At 40.3% G+C, this 15,151-nt stretch overlaps 2 protein-coding genes and 1 pseudogene across 4 annotated transcripts in view; 2 read left to right on the forward strand and 1 right to left on the reverse strand.

The window, feature by feature from the left end:
* The window catches only part of LOC122655557 (probable methionine--tRNA ligase), a 44,564-nt gene extending 36,460 nt beyond the window's left edge, over positions 1 to 8,104 (reverse strand). For all 3 annotated transcript variants that reach the window (XM_043849763.1, XM_043849762.1, XM_043849761.1), the window contains exons 1-6: positions 7,918 to 8,104; positions 7,690 to 7,834; positions 7,265 to 7,418; positions 6,977 to 7,132; positions 6,604 to 6,834; positions 6,266 to 6,409 (exon numbers count right to left, since the gene is read on the reverse strand). In XM_043849763.1, the coding sequence (XP_043705698.1) occupies positions 6,266 to 6,409; positions 6,604 to 6,834; positions 6,977 to 7,132; positions 7,265 to 7,418; positions 7,690 to 7,834; positions 7,918 to 8,050 (963 nt within the window). In that variant the 5' untranslated portion in view covers positions 8,051 to 8,104. The remainder of the gene's footprint in view (positions 1 to 6,265; positions 6,410 to 6,603; positions 6,835 to 6,976; positions 7,133 to 7,264; positions 7,419 to 7,689; positions 7,835 to 7,917) is intronic.
* A 2,423-nt stretch (positions 8,105 to 10,527) lies between these two features.
* LOC122655558 (putative pentatricopeptide repeat-containing protein At3g25060, mitochondrial) lies at positions 10,528 to 13,325 on the forward strand. The gene is made up of 2 exons (XM_043849764.1): positions 10,528 to 10,722; positions 10,770 to 13,325. Exon 2 carries the CDS (start codon positions 10,815 to 10,817, stop codon positions 12,873 to 12,875), a length of 2,061 nt encoding a protein of 686 aa, XP_043705699.1. The 5' UTR covers positions 10,528 to 10,722; positions 10,770 to 10,814; the 3' UTR covers positions 12,876 to 13,325.
* A 632-nt stretch (positions 13,326 to 13,957) lies between these two features.
* LOC122655496 lies at positions 13,958 to 15,140 on the forward strand (annotated as a pseudogene).
* Positions 15,141 to 15,151: the final 11 nt, after the last annotated feature.

Genomic DNA, 15,151 nt, shown 5'->3' on the forward strand with positions numbered 1-15,151 from the left:
GAGAGGTAGTCCTCTTCTCTTCCAATCGTGTCACCTTTTCATTCAACTTCTGTAGCATCTCCATTATAGCAGCTATAGGATCAGGTGGAGGAGGCAGAACTGGATTGCCATGTACATCCACGGCTCTGATACCACTTAATGTAGTCCTAGATAAGTAAGAGACCTACTAGGAGCCAGGTAAATCAGAGTTTTTAACTATGCTGGCCGAAGGGGACAGAATAGATAAACTAGGGCAGAATTAGGGTTAGGGTTAGGGTTTTGAACTAGGGTTTTATTTGGTAATGATGTACAGGTTTTTAGGAGTCTATTAATGTAAGTTTGGTTTGATTTGGATGAAGTTGGAAAGCTAGGGTTTCAGGTTAGAGGCCTTGTAAAAATTGGGCGTTTTTAGAATCTAGGGTTTAGAGATGGAATCTGGGGAAAGTGAGTTGCTCGAGTGTTGATGGCAGTATGGGGAGTGAGATGAAAATAAAAAGATCAGATTTTGATGAGTGGTTAGGTCTAGGTTGAAGTTAGGGCTGTAGGGCTTAATTAGGGTTTAAGGGATTATAAGGCTGCAATGGAGAATTGAAATTAGGGTCGTTGTCAAGTAAAGTATGAAGGTTGTGGATGAAGTTTAATGATGATTGATAGAGGGAATATGGATGTTGGTTTGATGATCTGAATTGGATCAATGCGGAATGTAGATTTAGGTTAGAGGATGAGAAGTAGAAGGGAATAACTGAAATTAAAATAGCTTACTGGTTTGAAGAGATCCCCAACAACAGTAGCTTGAGCAATTGTGAGAAAACCTCCCGATCTTCACGATGCAAGGAGTCGCAGGAGTCCACCTACCCTTTCCACCTTGATAAACCCACAATGATGCAATCTCACAAGGAGCAGCAACAATGGCAGCAAGCATAAAGCTAATTTTTATTAATCAAATTCGTTTTCAATGCTGACCTCCCTTACAAACTTATATAGAAGACTCAAAAATAGACTTAGACACTAAAAAGGAAAGGCCTAACCCTATCCTTAACCTATTAGGTAACTTAAACTGACTAGGAGACTGAAATAGACTCAAAATAGAGTTCTAATCCAGCCCAACTAAACAACTAAAAGAAAAACAAATAAAATCACTTATTGAACCACTGGTTCAAACCAGCTTTGGACCGGTTCAATTTAAAACATTAAAAATATGAAAATAAATTAAGTATAGGACTAATCCTGTATGCAACCTATGTACCCATATTTTAGGCCCATTAAAGTAGCCTACTACATAGAAAACCCATGCAATCAAAGGCCCAACATGTATATAACCCAACCCTAGACTTATTCCTAATAAAAGAAGCCCATTTCGGTGATGAATCTGCGTCAACAACTTATATTATTTACATAATACCCCTTATATTCTCTATTGCTATTCTGTTTAGCCCATTCAGTTTTCTCTTTAACTCCATTAAATTACAGTTCTTCCACTCCTTTACAACTTCAGATTAATTACAATTCTGCCATTGCTCTTATAAATCTTGATTTATCTACTAGTTAGCCATTCAACTTTGGATTTAATTACAATTCTGCCATGGTCAACATGATCGCCATGGCGGGCGACATGTCGATATATAGATCAGACACCCCTCCACCGACTTGGATCGTCGTGACGCCGTGACAACTATGGTTAGAGGCAGTGACACTGAAGAAATTACAAGATTGAAACTACATCTTGGGAACGAGTTTGAAATAAAGGATCTTGGCCCATTACGATATTTCTTTCTCAACAGAAATACAACTTGGATTTATTATCAAAGATTGGCATGTTAGGATGTAAGCCAGCCTAGAATCCACTTGAAGCTAATGCGCGTCTCTCTAATAAAACAGGCAACCCTGTGGATAAAGGAAAATATCAAAGGTTGGTTGGGAAGCTGATTTCCCTTTCCCATACTCGGCCAGATATTGCATTTGCAATCAGCATGGTGAGTCAGTATAGGCATGACCCCTATTCTTCTCATTGGGATGTTGTGGTACGTATCCTTCGATATTTAAAGGCTGCTCCAGGAAAAGGAATTTTATTCTCTCCCATGACCATCTGCGAGTGGAGGCTTTTACCGACTCTGATTGGGCTAGTTCTCCTGATGATCACTGGTCCACTTCTGGCTATTGCACTCTTGTTGGAGGTAATTTGGTCACTTGGTGAAGCAAGAAACAAATTGTTGTTGCTCGATCTAGTGCTGAAGCTGAGTTTCGTGCAATGCCCCATAGCATTTGATGTGGCTCCAGGGATTGTTAAAAGACTTAGCTCTTCCTACTTCATTACCCATGTTGTCGTACTGTGACAACAAGTCTGCCATTAGCATTGCCCATAACCCAGTTCAACATGATCGTACCAAATATGTGGAGATTGATCGCCATTTCATCAGAGAAGCTCGAACAGGGGCTAATTTGCATTCTCTTTGTCAAGTCTAGTGATCAATTGGCTGATATCTTCACACAACGGTCAAATAGCAAGGTGTTTTGTCCTCTTGTATGCAAGTTGGGCATGTGTGATATCCATGCTCCAACTTGAGGGGGAGTGTTGTAATATGGGATATAAGGGTAGAATTATCTTAGGGATTTTATGTTGTGTTGCCCTAGGGGCATTACTGTCTTTGTATTCCATTCTTATTATTATAAATAAAGGTTGTTGTGTCTCATAGACACAAATCACAATTCCCAAAGTCATCAGAATATGGTGTAACTTTAGTTACATTAGGACGGATAATGAGATAGTGAAAATTGATAACAAAGATTCCGAAAAGTGATTATTTTAGGTATCTAGGCTCAATCATAAATAAAGCAGGTTATATAAAGGATAATGTTTCATAGAGAAGTAAAATAGGATGGATGAAGTGGAGAGGTGTGTTCGAAGTGTTGTGTGATCAACGTATTCCTTTAAAACTTAAAGGAAAATTTTATAGGACAATCATACGACCGGCTATGATGTATGGTGCGGAATGTTGGGCACTTAAGAAGCATCACATAGATAAACTCAGTGTAGCGGATATGAGGATGTTGAGATGGATGTGGCAAAATTAGGAATGATCATATTAGAGCTGATTTGGGAGTAGCTCTGATACATGATAAGCTAAGAGATATTTGTTTAATGTGGCATGACCATATTCAATGGAGGCCTTTGGATGCTTCAACAGGGAGGAGTGATTTGATTCAGATTGAAGGAACTAAAAGAGCCAAGGGCAGAGTTTAGGCCTTGTATCAAGTATGACCTCGAATAGAGTTGATTGGAGGGCAAGGATCCATGTAGCCAACCCCATTTAGTTGGGATAAGGCTGAGTTGTTCTTTTTTTATTATAATAGCCATAACTCACAAACTACCAGCCAGATGCCTCTCAACTTCTAATCGAAGTAGTAGGGTTAGAAGAGAGGTGATGTAGATCGAAACATGAAGAAGACCAAGAAAAGAAGGGGGGGGGAATTACTGTTCACACGACACTGTTCACATAAACAGTGATTTGGGGGCTAATAGAGTCTGCTGGCTTAGAGGAGTTGATTTTTGGTGTTATTTTTATTATTAGGCACTTCTTTAGTTTCTTATTTGAGTTGTAATCCTAGTTAGAGTCTAGTTTCTATTTTATAGGTTTATTAATTAGTTTCTTACTTAGATTAGGATTGGGTTGTTTTATTATACATACATGTATGTGGCTAAACAGAAAAGAGCTATTGATGAAGCTGTGAGATGCGGCAACGGTGAGCTACTGTGGGTGAGAGGATGATGGGCTGAGATAGCTGATCCTATCCCCTAATGTAGTCCTAGGTAGGAGTAATCCCACTAGGAACCAGGGTAATAGGATCACTTAACAAGGCTGGCCGATTGGGACAGCTTAGGCTAATTAGGGCAAAATTAGGGTTATGGTTAGGGTTTCGACTTAGGGTTTTATTTGGTAATGATGTGCAGAATTTTATGAGTCTATTGGTGTAGGTTTGGATCAATTTGGATGAAGTTGAAAATCTAAGGTTTCGGGTTAGAGGCCTTATGAAAATGGACTGTTTGTGAGATCTAGGGTTTAGGGGCAGATTTTAGGAAAGAGGTTTATAGGGTATTAATGGGCAGGTCTAGGGGGTTATTTTGGTATAAAGAAGTTAGGGTTTGGATGAGTTACAAAATTCTGCAATTTAGGGCAGAATTGGATTTAGGGTTTTAGGGTTCTAATGGATCTATGGATTAATGGAAGGGGTGATAATAGGAGTAGATGGAGCTTAGGTTAGAGGATTAGAAGAAGAAGGTTAAATGCTGAATTAATAAACTACTTACTTGAAAGATTAAATCTTCAATGGTAGCAACTTTGAAGAACTAGAAGAAGGACCTCCCGATCTACAAGATGCAAGGAGTCGATCGGAGTCCACCAATCCCTTCACCTTGATATTACCCACAAGGTAGCCTTGATATTACTCACAAGGTTCACTCAACAGAGCAGAGCAGCAGCTATGGCAGCAAACAAAAGCTTTTCATTAATCAAATTCGTGTCTAATGCTGGCCTCCCTTACAAACTTATATAGAAGACTCAAAAATAGACTTAGACACTAAAAAGGAATGGCCTAACCTTATCCCTAACCTATTAGGCAACTTAAACTGACTAGGAAACTCAAATAGACTCAAAATAGAGTCCTAATGACTTAAAAACAACTTAAACTACTTAAAATAAAGAAGATTCCCTAGTAGCCAATAGGATATAAGAACCTCTTAGCCAATAGGATCACTTCACTTAAATTAAACCAATTAGATGCAACCAATTTAAACCGGTTCAATTAAAAACACACAATAAAAACTAAGTATTGGGCTAATCCCGTATGCAACCTATATACCCCTATTTCAGGCCCACTAAAATGGCCTAATACATAGAAAACCCTTGGGAACAAAGGCCTAACATATATATATCCCAACCCTACACTTATTCCCAATGAAACAAGCCCTATTTTATGATGAATCTGCATCATCCCCCCTTCTATATCCCTTTCGTCTTCTTTTTTCTTATCCTTTTATGTTCTCCTTCATATGTGAACATGAAATAGCAATAAAAGAGTTTTAGTTATTTAAATTTCGTTCTTTTTATTGTATTGATCCTGCTGCAATCTATCTCCCGCTGGTTTCCCTGGTTCGAGGTCGACTTTGCATATGGAGTCCATCCAACGGTTGGATTGGTAGAACTGAAGACATAAAGTTCCTGCAATCAGAATAGAGTGAAGCAGGAATCGCAGGACAGAAAACTTAAAAGAAACATGCAGAAAATTAGGTGAGGAATACTAGCAATGTAAACAAGAAGTAAACACAAAAACAAAGGTCAGAAATCACCCATGAAAAAACCATGGTAGAGAAGGAATAGCTGCTGGAATGTCTGCAGAACAGAAAAGAAAGAAAAAGAAAACAAAAATGAAAGATATGGCTTGGGTTCACCACCAAGCCTGTGGTTGGGGGCTTCACCACTTTGGCTGCTACTGAATCACTACAGTGTACACTCACATAGAGTACTTTTTTTCAAAACATCGAGTCTGTGGGCTAGCTGTCCCGTCTGCTTTATTTATAATAACCAATTGCCACGATACAAAATTAGTAACCCAGCTACTGTGTGGGGTTACTTGGCTGCCAAGATATTTAGGAACTTCTAGAAACAAGATCCCTTGCTATTATAAAAATTAGAAACTTACTAAAATAAAAAGAGACTCTTAGTTGCTAGTACTTTTAATGACTAAGAGCCTATTACAAGAATAGAAACTAGAACAAAACAGTAACTAGGAAAGTGCCAGCAACATGGGCCCACATAATCATCCAAAATAGAAACTAAGGTAATGGCAACTACTAAAAGATAATTCCAGCTATAAGATCTTGGGTCCACACAAGCTGTCCTCAGTGGGGCCCACAGTCCCCACACAAAGTCCACATGAACAGTACTTCCTTGAAATGCATCAATCATCCTGTCCAACAGGACCAACACAAATCCCATGAGGAAAAACCAGCTGAACCTTACGTTTCAATGTGGATGAACATCAGATTTTCCAAAAACATCAGGTTATCAAGCTCTCCATCACAATCCAGATCAGGATTTGCTACGAACAATACAGTATCTGATCCCTTTGAAATCATTACTGGCACAGCTCAACAGAAAGAAAAAGATACCACCAAAAATAGTAGGCCCTAGTATGCACTTATCACAAAAGGTTGACCAATGTAACATCCTCATCTTAGACTAGAAGCCAACATAGAAAATTTAAAGTACAAGAAATGTATCAAACTTACAGTATGGAAAGGCACATTATCCTTGCCCATAAACTGGTATAGTTCCACATTTTCAGGATTCTTCCACCATTTCGTCCAATCACTCGTATAGCATGCAGTGATTGAAACATATCCGATTGGAGCATCATACCACACATAGAAAACCTAAACATCATTTAGTGTGAAGCAAATCAATTTGCGAACTATAAGCATAAACAAATAAAATTTGAAAGAAAAAAAAAGACCATGTTTTCAAACAAACTATACATGATTTAGCACTAAAGCAGACGAGATAAAAAAAGAAAATTGAGGGGGGGAGGGGGAGGGGGGAATACACAAACTACATCGATATTATTTACCTTATCCTTAAATTTCTCATGTGGAACAGGCACTCCCCACTTAAGGTCCCTTGTAATACATCGTTGTTTCAATCCTTCTTTTAGCCATGCATGTGTGGCTTGAATAGCATTCTGACTCCATGATCCTGCCACTGACATGTTGCTGATATACTGCTCCAGCTTATCTTTCAGCAATGGAAGCTCTAGAAACAAATGCTCTGTGTCCCGTATAAGTGGTGTTGTCTGACATACCTGCACAACAGAAAAGCTTCAATATGAAAAGGAATGATGCGAGATACCCTTTAATTCCAAAGAATAGAAATTCTCACTTAGATCAAAAATTGAATGGGAGCAAGAAAAATTGAAGCTCAATAAATAAGCTAAAATGATGTACCTTGCATCTAGGGTCCTTTAGTTCTGTTGGATTCAACATCTTCCCACACTTTTCACACTGATCCCCTCGTGCAGAATCATAATTACAATCTAGTGTGGGACAGGTACCCTCCACAAAACGATCAGCTAAGAAACGTTTACAAATATCACAGTAAAGCTGCAATGCAGTTGAAAGAAGAGTCAATAACGCTTCTCAACCAGTTCTGATCAAATGAACACCTCTCTCCACCACAGGAACATCTAATCGAAGGCCACGACATTGACTACGCATCCATGCAGAAATTCAAACCTGTTGCATGGTGTTCTCAGAAAGCCAATTGTTCTCTAACAACTTCTTGAAGATCGCTTGGCAAGTTTCAGTCTGCTGCGGAGTAGATGTGCGCCCAAACTCATCGAAACTTATGTCAAACCATTTGTAAACCTCCCTGTGAATGGCATGGTACCTACAGAGGCCATAAACACAAGTTTGTATATATTGTTGTTTTATAATCTAATTAATAATTTCTCCACTCCAATCCAATCCCCTAGATCTATCTTAAGTCTTTTCTCACTGGATCCTTTTATCGTCCAATGTTAGGAAGTCTACAAAGTGAAGGCAAATTTTGGGTTTAAGTGCAACTTTGTTTTGTACCACATTGGTCTAAAGACAAGATTTTGTTTGAAGAATATGAACGTGGGAGACCATATTTCAACTAATAATTAAACACTTCTTACTTATCACAAATCTGCTGAGGAGTGCAATTCTCTTCCATGGCTTTGGTCTCAGTGGCAGTGCCATACTCATCAGTCCCGCAGATGTATATAGCGTTATATCCTCGGAGACGACAGTAGCGAGCGAAAACATCGGCACTTAATACACCTGAATGAAGAAACCCAATGGAGCAAATCAATACAACAATTAAATTTACAGAGAGAGAGTGTGTCTGAGAGAGAGGGGAATACAGCCGATGATGTTGCCGAGATGAGGGACGTTATTGACGTAAGGCAATGCACTTGTAATCAATATGTTCCTGCTCCCTTCGATAGGAACTTTCGGGGTTTTCCGATCGACGCCGGCGTCCGCAACGTTCTCCATTTACAATTTCTGAGTTTTTTATTCGATGAGACAGAAATATTTTCAGATAAAAGGCTTGTGCTTTCCTTCTTCGGACACTGAAGATGGGGAGACGCAGGGTGGCTCCCTCAGAGAAAACTTCAGAATCAACGGAGTGAAGAGCACACGTTCAGAGATGGACGGAGAGAAATGCTTAGGGCATTTTGAGGAATTGTATTGCTAACCTCAATGCCGCAGTGAGGGATACTCTTACAAACAAATGGTAAGCTGCCACGTAGATCTTAAGGGACTGTTAAATTAGATGGTGTTGCCGTGTTGGCAATAGGAAAGAAATCCTCTCCAGCGCCAGTATTTCTCGATTCATGTGTGTTGTGGGGTTGTGCACGAGCCCTGGGGGAATTAGTCAGCCAAAAGGCCATATAACTTCTATTCCAAAAAAAAAAAAAAAAATCCTCTCCAGTGCCAGTGCGCCCCCCGATGGCTGGAGCCACTCAGGGTGCATACCCGAATGCTCCCAACCGTCAGATACAAGTTGGAGGGGCTGGTACACTGGAGAGGATCTGGGTTCATAGGCAATATGTCGGAATGGATTTCATAAAAAAAATTGTTTAGATGAATGTACAGATTAGATGACAAGTGTGGTTTAGGTTTGAAGAGACTGTTTCTTGACTCGAATCTGCAACTATTAGGTCACAATGGAGCAACCTCACCAATGAGTCGAGATCCGCCCTCTTATCTCTAAAGAATGTGATTAAGCCAAAACATAATGTAGAAGTCTCTACAAAATCACCATGTGTTAGAGTTTGGTAAAAATCCTGTGTGATAATGCCAACATATTTCGAGGGGCATCAACGTGGTAACTGGATAAAAGAATCAAACAATTCCATACGAGTATGTGCTTGGTGATGAGGGTGAATATAGTAAATGGTAAGTTCACTTAATGTTCACTATCATGAAATGTTAATAATACCAAGCGAAGTTCACTTGCTGCCTAGATATGGAAAAATATCATCCCATTATGAGAAGATATTGTTGGAACATAAGAACTTGCTTTCTAATTTCACAAAGATGGTGAGGATAATTGAGACACAGCAAGAAATTTATGTTGGTCAATTGCCCTTCATTGCGAAGGATGCAAGGAATTTTTTGACTTGAAGTAGTCAGAATAAACAAGAAATGATACATAAACCCTAGTATTTACGTGCAAGCACCTTCAATACATAAACAATTGCATTATTAGATAAGATTCCCTTTGAAGAAGGTAATTATAAACTGTTCTGAACGCGTACTTGCTGTCTTAAAGGAGATATTAACCCCCACATGATTGAAGCAAATTTACTTTCAGGATTCAACAAAGCATTAAAGAATTTAACTTAGCTCGTTCTAACCCAATACTTCTTCTTCTTCTTTGGACATTGAGTTGCGGGTCATGTGATAAAGAGAGTGGTGTGAGGAAAAGGATAATTTTGGGGTTTTTAGATTCAAAGGTAAAATAATAAATCTACACTAGTCAAGGGTAGTTTAGAGATTTAAATATATTTAACTTACTGACTTCATAAGTTAACCGCATAAAACTAATGGTAGGGACTAAATTATAATATAAGGCCCTAATCCAGGGAGATGGGTGAATATTTTCAAAAAAGAGGGGGTGAGTTGAGTATCGTTAGATTTTCAAGGGATGTCATGTAATTTACCCTCTTTTTTTAATTATATGTTTTAGTGTAGAAGGCAATTCAATAAATTGCATTCAATGTGGCTATCACCATTAAAAAATGGATAACGGTTGATATTTCGATATTTTATGGGTGTGCCTTGAAATATTGACTAAGCTTAGGGGTAGCGTTGATATTTTCCCTTGTTTTTTTTTTTTTTTCCTTTAATGCTTTGATATGAAGTTAGGGATTTAAACAAATCGGATTCCGCTCGGATATGGATCAGATGTGATCGGATTTGGATATTCCCTGGCCGAATATGGATACCTCTAAATGGATTCGAATGCAGATCAAATTCGAATTTTTTACTGTCCATTTACATCTCTACCTTGTGCAACCCGGACCTTCCTCCTCATAGCAGATACAATTTACTCTCAATCCATATCTCTTAGATTATGATTCTTTTTTCCTCATATTCTAGAACCTGCTTAATCTTCAAAATCCCTGAAGATCATTATTTAATTTTTTTATTATTAAATATTCAGGTTTTTTTTCGGATGAATTTTTATTGGAGTATTCAAATTTTTTCTGAATATCTCTAAACAAATACGGATGTCCCTGAATGGGTAAGAATGCTGATCGGATTCGGATTTTCGATTTTCCATTTACATCCCTTCATCTGCATCACATAAAACGAGCAATACTCGACACAGCCGTGACAAAATCTCCATATTCCATATCCTAGCTGAAGAACCAAGGGCTATCAATCAGACAGAAAAGCAGAAGTAGTACAGAACGAACTTCCCAATCTCTAGTGGGAAGCATCAAGAACGAGAGCACGATGTCCAACTGGGGATCACATTCAAGGACGAGCTCAACAATCCCAAGATCCCAATCAAATTCAGACCACGTCGAACAACTCATAATTCGGCTAATTGGTTTCTCTGAAGCTCCTAGATGATGAACAGAATCTGGGTTTGTGACCAGGAAAGGGCATGGGTTGCCACGAGGTGAACCATAACATAAACCAACGACAATCCAGTTTAACTTTGTTACCAAACGACTTAATGGTGTAAATGAAATCTAAGGTTAAGGCGTGTTGGTCTACTTTTTGAGTTGCAGATGCAACGGCTATGTACAAAAACGCGGGAAATTTCATCTCCCGTACGGTGTCATCTCCGTGGCCAAAAGCTCTCTTGGCAACTTGCAAAGACTTGAAGTCCATCGCCCAAATCCATGCCCTTATGATCTTGACCGGAATCTTCAGCAATGGATATTCCAATGGTCAACTAATAGTTTCCTATGGACGCATTGGTGATATTGCTACTGCTCGCAGAGTGTTCGAAGAATCGCCTCAACGAGGAGTGACCACTTGGAATGCCGTGATCATCGCTTACTCTCGGAATGACTCTGCAGCTGAAGTTCTGAACCTTTATCAGCAGATGATTGTTGAAGGTATTAGACCAGACAGCTCAACTTTCACGGTCAGTCTTAAAGCCTGTGCCAACCTGCTGGACTTGAAAAAGGGCGAAGAGATCCTATCCCAAGCGACTGATTTTGGGTATAAGGATGATGTTTTTGTTGGGTCTTCGGCTCTCAATCTGTATGCGAAGTGTGGGAAGATGGATGAAGCTCTGAGAGTCTTCAATGGGATGCCAAAAAAGGATCTTGTGTCTTGGACAACGATGATTACAGGATTCTCGCAGAGTGGCCGCCCAGTTGAAGCGGTTGATATTTACCGTAGGATGCGAATGGAAGAAATACAAGGGGATTGCATTGTGATGGTTGGTCTGATTCAGGCATGTGCAAATATTGGGGATTTGAATATGGGTCTTTCTGTTCATGGGTATATGATCCGCCAAGATATTCCAATGGATGTTGTAGTCGAAACCAGCCTTGTGGACATGTATGCAAAGAATGGGTTCTTGAATCTAGCCTCTTGTGTATTTGAAAAGATGCCTTACAGAAATGTGATTTCCTGGAGTGCATTGATATCTGGATTTGCACAAAATGGGTTTGCAGGGGATGCCCTGAAGTTGTTGGTGGAGATGCAGACTTTTGGACTGAAACCAGATTTAGTGTCACTTGTAAGTGCACTGTTGGCATGTTCACAAGTTGGATATTTGAAATTTGGTAAATCAATACATGGGTATATTTTGAGGAGGCTCAAGTTCGATCGGGTCTCAGGGACTGCAGTGATTGACATGTATTCAAAGTGTGGATCCCTCTCTAGTGCACGTCTCCTCTTTGATCAGATAAGTTCAAGGGATCTGATCTCTTGGAATGCGATGATCGCTAGCTATGGAATCCATGGATGTGGAGAGGAAGCTCTCTTTCTTTTCCTACAGATGAAGGAAACAAAGCTAAGACCAGACCATGCGACCTTTGCTTCTCTTCTATCAGCCTTCAGTCATTCGGGTTTGGTTGAAGAAGGTCGGTACTGGTTTGATCTCATGGTTAGAGAATTTGAAGTCCAACCTAGTGAAAAGCATTACGCCTGTATGGTTGATCTTTTGGCTCGTGCAGGTCGAGTTGAAGAGGCACATGGGCTGATAGAGTCCATGGTGATTGAACCTAGTGTTTCTGTTTGGGTTGCCCTCCTTGCAGGTTGCCGTAACCATGGGAAATTGGAGCTCAGAGAGAAGGTGGCAAAAAAGGTTCTTGAGCTGAAGCCAGATGATCCAGGAATTTATTCCTTGGTCTCAAATGTCTTTGCCGCAGCAAAGAAGTGGGCTGACGTGGCTGTGGTAAGGAAAGTGATGAAGCAGACTGGAATGAAGAAAGTACCTGGTTACAGCACTGTAGAAGTAAATGGCAAGCTCCATGCATTTCTGATGGAGGATCGGAGCCACCCTCAATATGAGGAGATTGCGGCCATGTTGGAGAAGTTGGACAATGAGATGAGAGCCATGGGATATGTTCCAAAGACTGAGTTTGTGTTGCATGACCTTGATGAGGAAGTGAAGGAGAGGATGTTGTGTAATCACAGTGAGAGACTGGCTATTGCTTTTGGACTTCTAAACACAAGACCGGGAACCAGACTGCTAATAACAAAGAACCTTAGGGTGTGTGGGGATTGCCATGAGGCCACAAAGTTCATGTCCAAGATTGTAAACAGAGAGATTATTGTAAGAGATGTCAAACGCTTCCATCACTTCAAGGATGGGGTTTGCTCATGTCGTGACTACTGGTGAGCCTGTTAACTGCAGAATCATTCTTACTCTCACTTAGGTGGCCAAGATCTCAAATGCAGGGTCTATTTCTATGGTAAAAGAATGTTTGGAATCATCTTGATCTGTATATCAGTGGTCAATTCATCATAAAGCTGGATGTTGTTTGAGTTGAGGTCAAGGCAATATTACTAGCGCATTGCAACTGTTAGGATCATGGCCCTGATCCACCTTCTTCCAAAAGTCAGGATGCCCAGCTGCATGAACATGGGCGCTTGGGCTTGAGGGTGTTAAATACACATCTTTGAGGTAAACATATCCAAATGGAGTTTGCTTAATGTGCTTGCATTTCTCCTGCAGTTCCGCCCGTGTTGGTAAAAGGTACTGGTAACCTTTGCCATTGTTAATTACAAAAGAGAGGCTAGTTTGATTATGTGTCAGCATAACATTGATAAATGAATTGGCATTGCTTGAGAATTTTGGTTTAGTAGTTTTCTAGATTCATGCTGTTGGGAGTTGAACTGTTAGGTTGGTGGTGCCAATAATGTGCTCTTCACATCTATGATCATGTATGGATGACAACCTGAGGTGTGTTTGGATACTGTATTGGAGCATGAAAATCAAAATTTTGGACGAATTTGCAAAGTGAGTGGTTAGATGTGTCAACCTCCCACTCAACTTATCCAACTCTTGCTAGTTGCAGGAATTAAAAGCTTGTGGTGTTCACAAGTCCCATACTCTGTAATGCCTTTAATCTGTTGGTCTAGAGCTTTCTGGTCACAGTCTTCCTTGCTTTATCACAATTTTCATTAATATCAGAATCTGGGCTGGTCGTATCAGTGAACCCACCCTCTTTTTCATGGCGGTTAGAGGTGGCTCCAGCAATGTTACGAGTTTCGTTCTCTTTAATTAAATTGCAGGTTGGAGAGAGACTGAGGAGTGACTTGAGGACTGAGCTGCTCTGCTCTTTCCTTGAAAAAAAATGATAATTAAAAGGGAAGACTCAAGCTATAAAGACCCCCACCACCCCTTTCCACTCGCAGCACTGAATCCTTTTCAGTTTTCAGTTTTCAGTTCGGTTCAATACTTCTTAACTTATTCCGAAAATGGCCTCTTTTTCTTCTGCTTCTTTGCTCTTGCAGCTTCTCTTGATTCTCTCAGTCTTCCACTTCTCCAATGCTGGCTGAGTTAGTGCAGGAACAGTCCCATTCTCTTGCAATACCACCATGGTCCTGTTCTCTCCGTCAAAATCTCTGTCAATCTCATCTGGTACAGAGACTTCAAGCCTTCTCAACGAGCCATCATCTCTGACTTCATCTCTTCCCTCTCTTCTTCCCCTCCCTTGAGGACCCACCTGGCCTAACCCTATGTTCTCACTTGGTGGAAAACCACCAAGAAATATTACCACCTCAGCAAGAACAAGAATCCCTCTTACCTGTCTTTCCACCTAGGCAAGCAGATTCTCGATGAGACCTACTCCCTGGGTAAATCACTGAAAGGTCAGCAAATTGTGTGATTGGCAGCAAGAGGCAACCAGAGAAACGCCATTAATGTCATCTTGACTGCTGATGTAACTGTCGATGGGTTCTGCCTCAGCCGTTGCGGAACTCATGGTTACCCTGTAGGTTCTGTGAAGAACAGCAAGTGTTAAGAGATATGTTTCCTTTATTGCTTTAATTGTTAGTTTCCTAGACTAAGTAAGTTTCCTGTTTAGGCTTTAGGCTTAACTAGGTAAGAGTTATATTCCTTTTGTAATTCTATTTTGGCTTTAATATAAATATACGTTGGCTGGTACGATAGAGTACAGTCTATTTCTCCCATTGTTCTCTCTTCTCTTTGCCAGGCACTGGTTACAGGTTCTGGGATTCTTTACAGCAAGAAATACAGGTTTGCTTACCACTGGGTCGGCAACTTGGAGACTCAGTGCCCAGGTCAATGTGCTTGGCCCTTCCACCAACCCATCTATAGACCTCAAAACCCTCCTTTGATTGCTCCAAACAACGATGTTGGCCTTAATGGCATGGTTATCAATCTTGCTAGTCTCTTGGCTGGAACTGCTGTGAACCCATTTGGGAATGGTTACCATCAAGGCTCAGCTGAGGCACCTCTTGTAGCGGCCTCCGCTTGTCCTGGAGCCTATGGCAAGGGTGCTTACCTGGGCTATGCAGGGGGAGCTTTTGGTGGATTCAACAGCCGGTGCTAGCTACAATTCTAATGGTGTGAATGGGAAAGTACTTGCTTCCAGCTCTGTACATTCAGAACAGTTCATTCCTTTATAATACGACATAGACAATGGATTG

Source organism: Telopea speciosissima, chromosome 3, assembly GCF_018873765.1.
Source record: "Telopea speciosissima isolate NSW1024214 ecotype Mountain lineage chromosome 3, Tspe_v1, whole genome shotgun sequence".
NCBI classification, from domain to species: domain Eukaryota; kingdom Viridiplantae; phylum Streptophyta; class Magnoliopsida; order Proteales; family Proteaceae; genus Telopea; species Telopea speciosissima.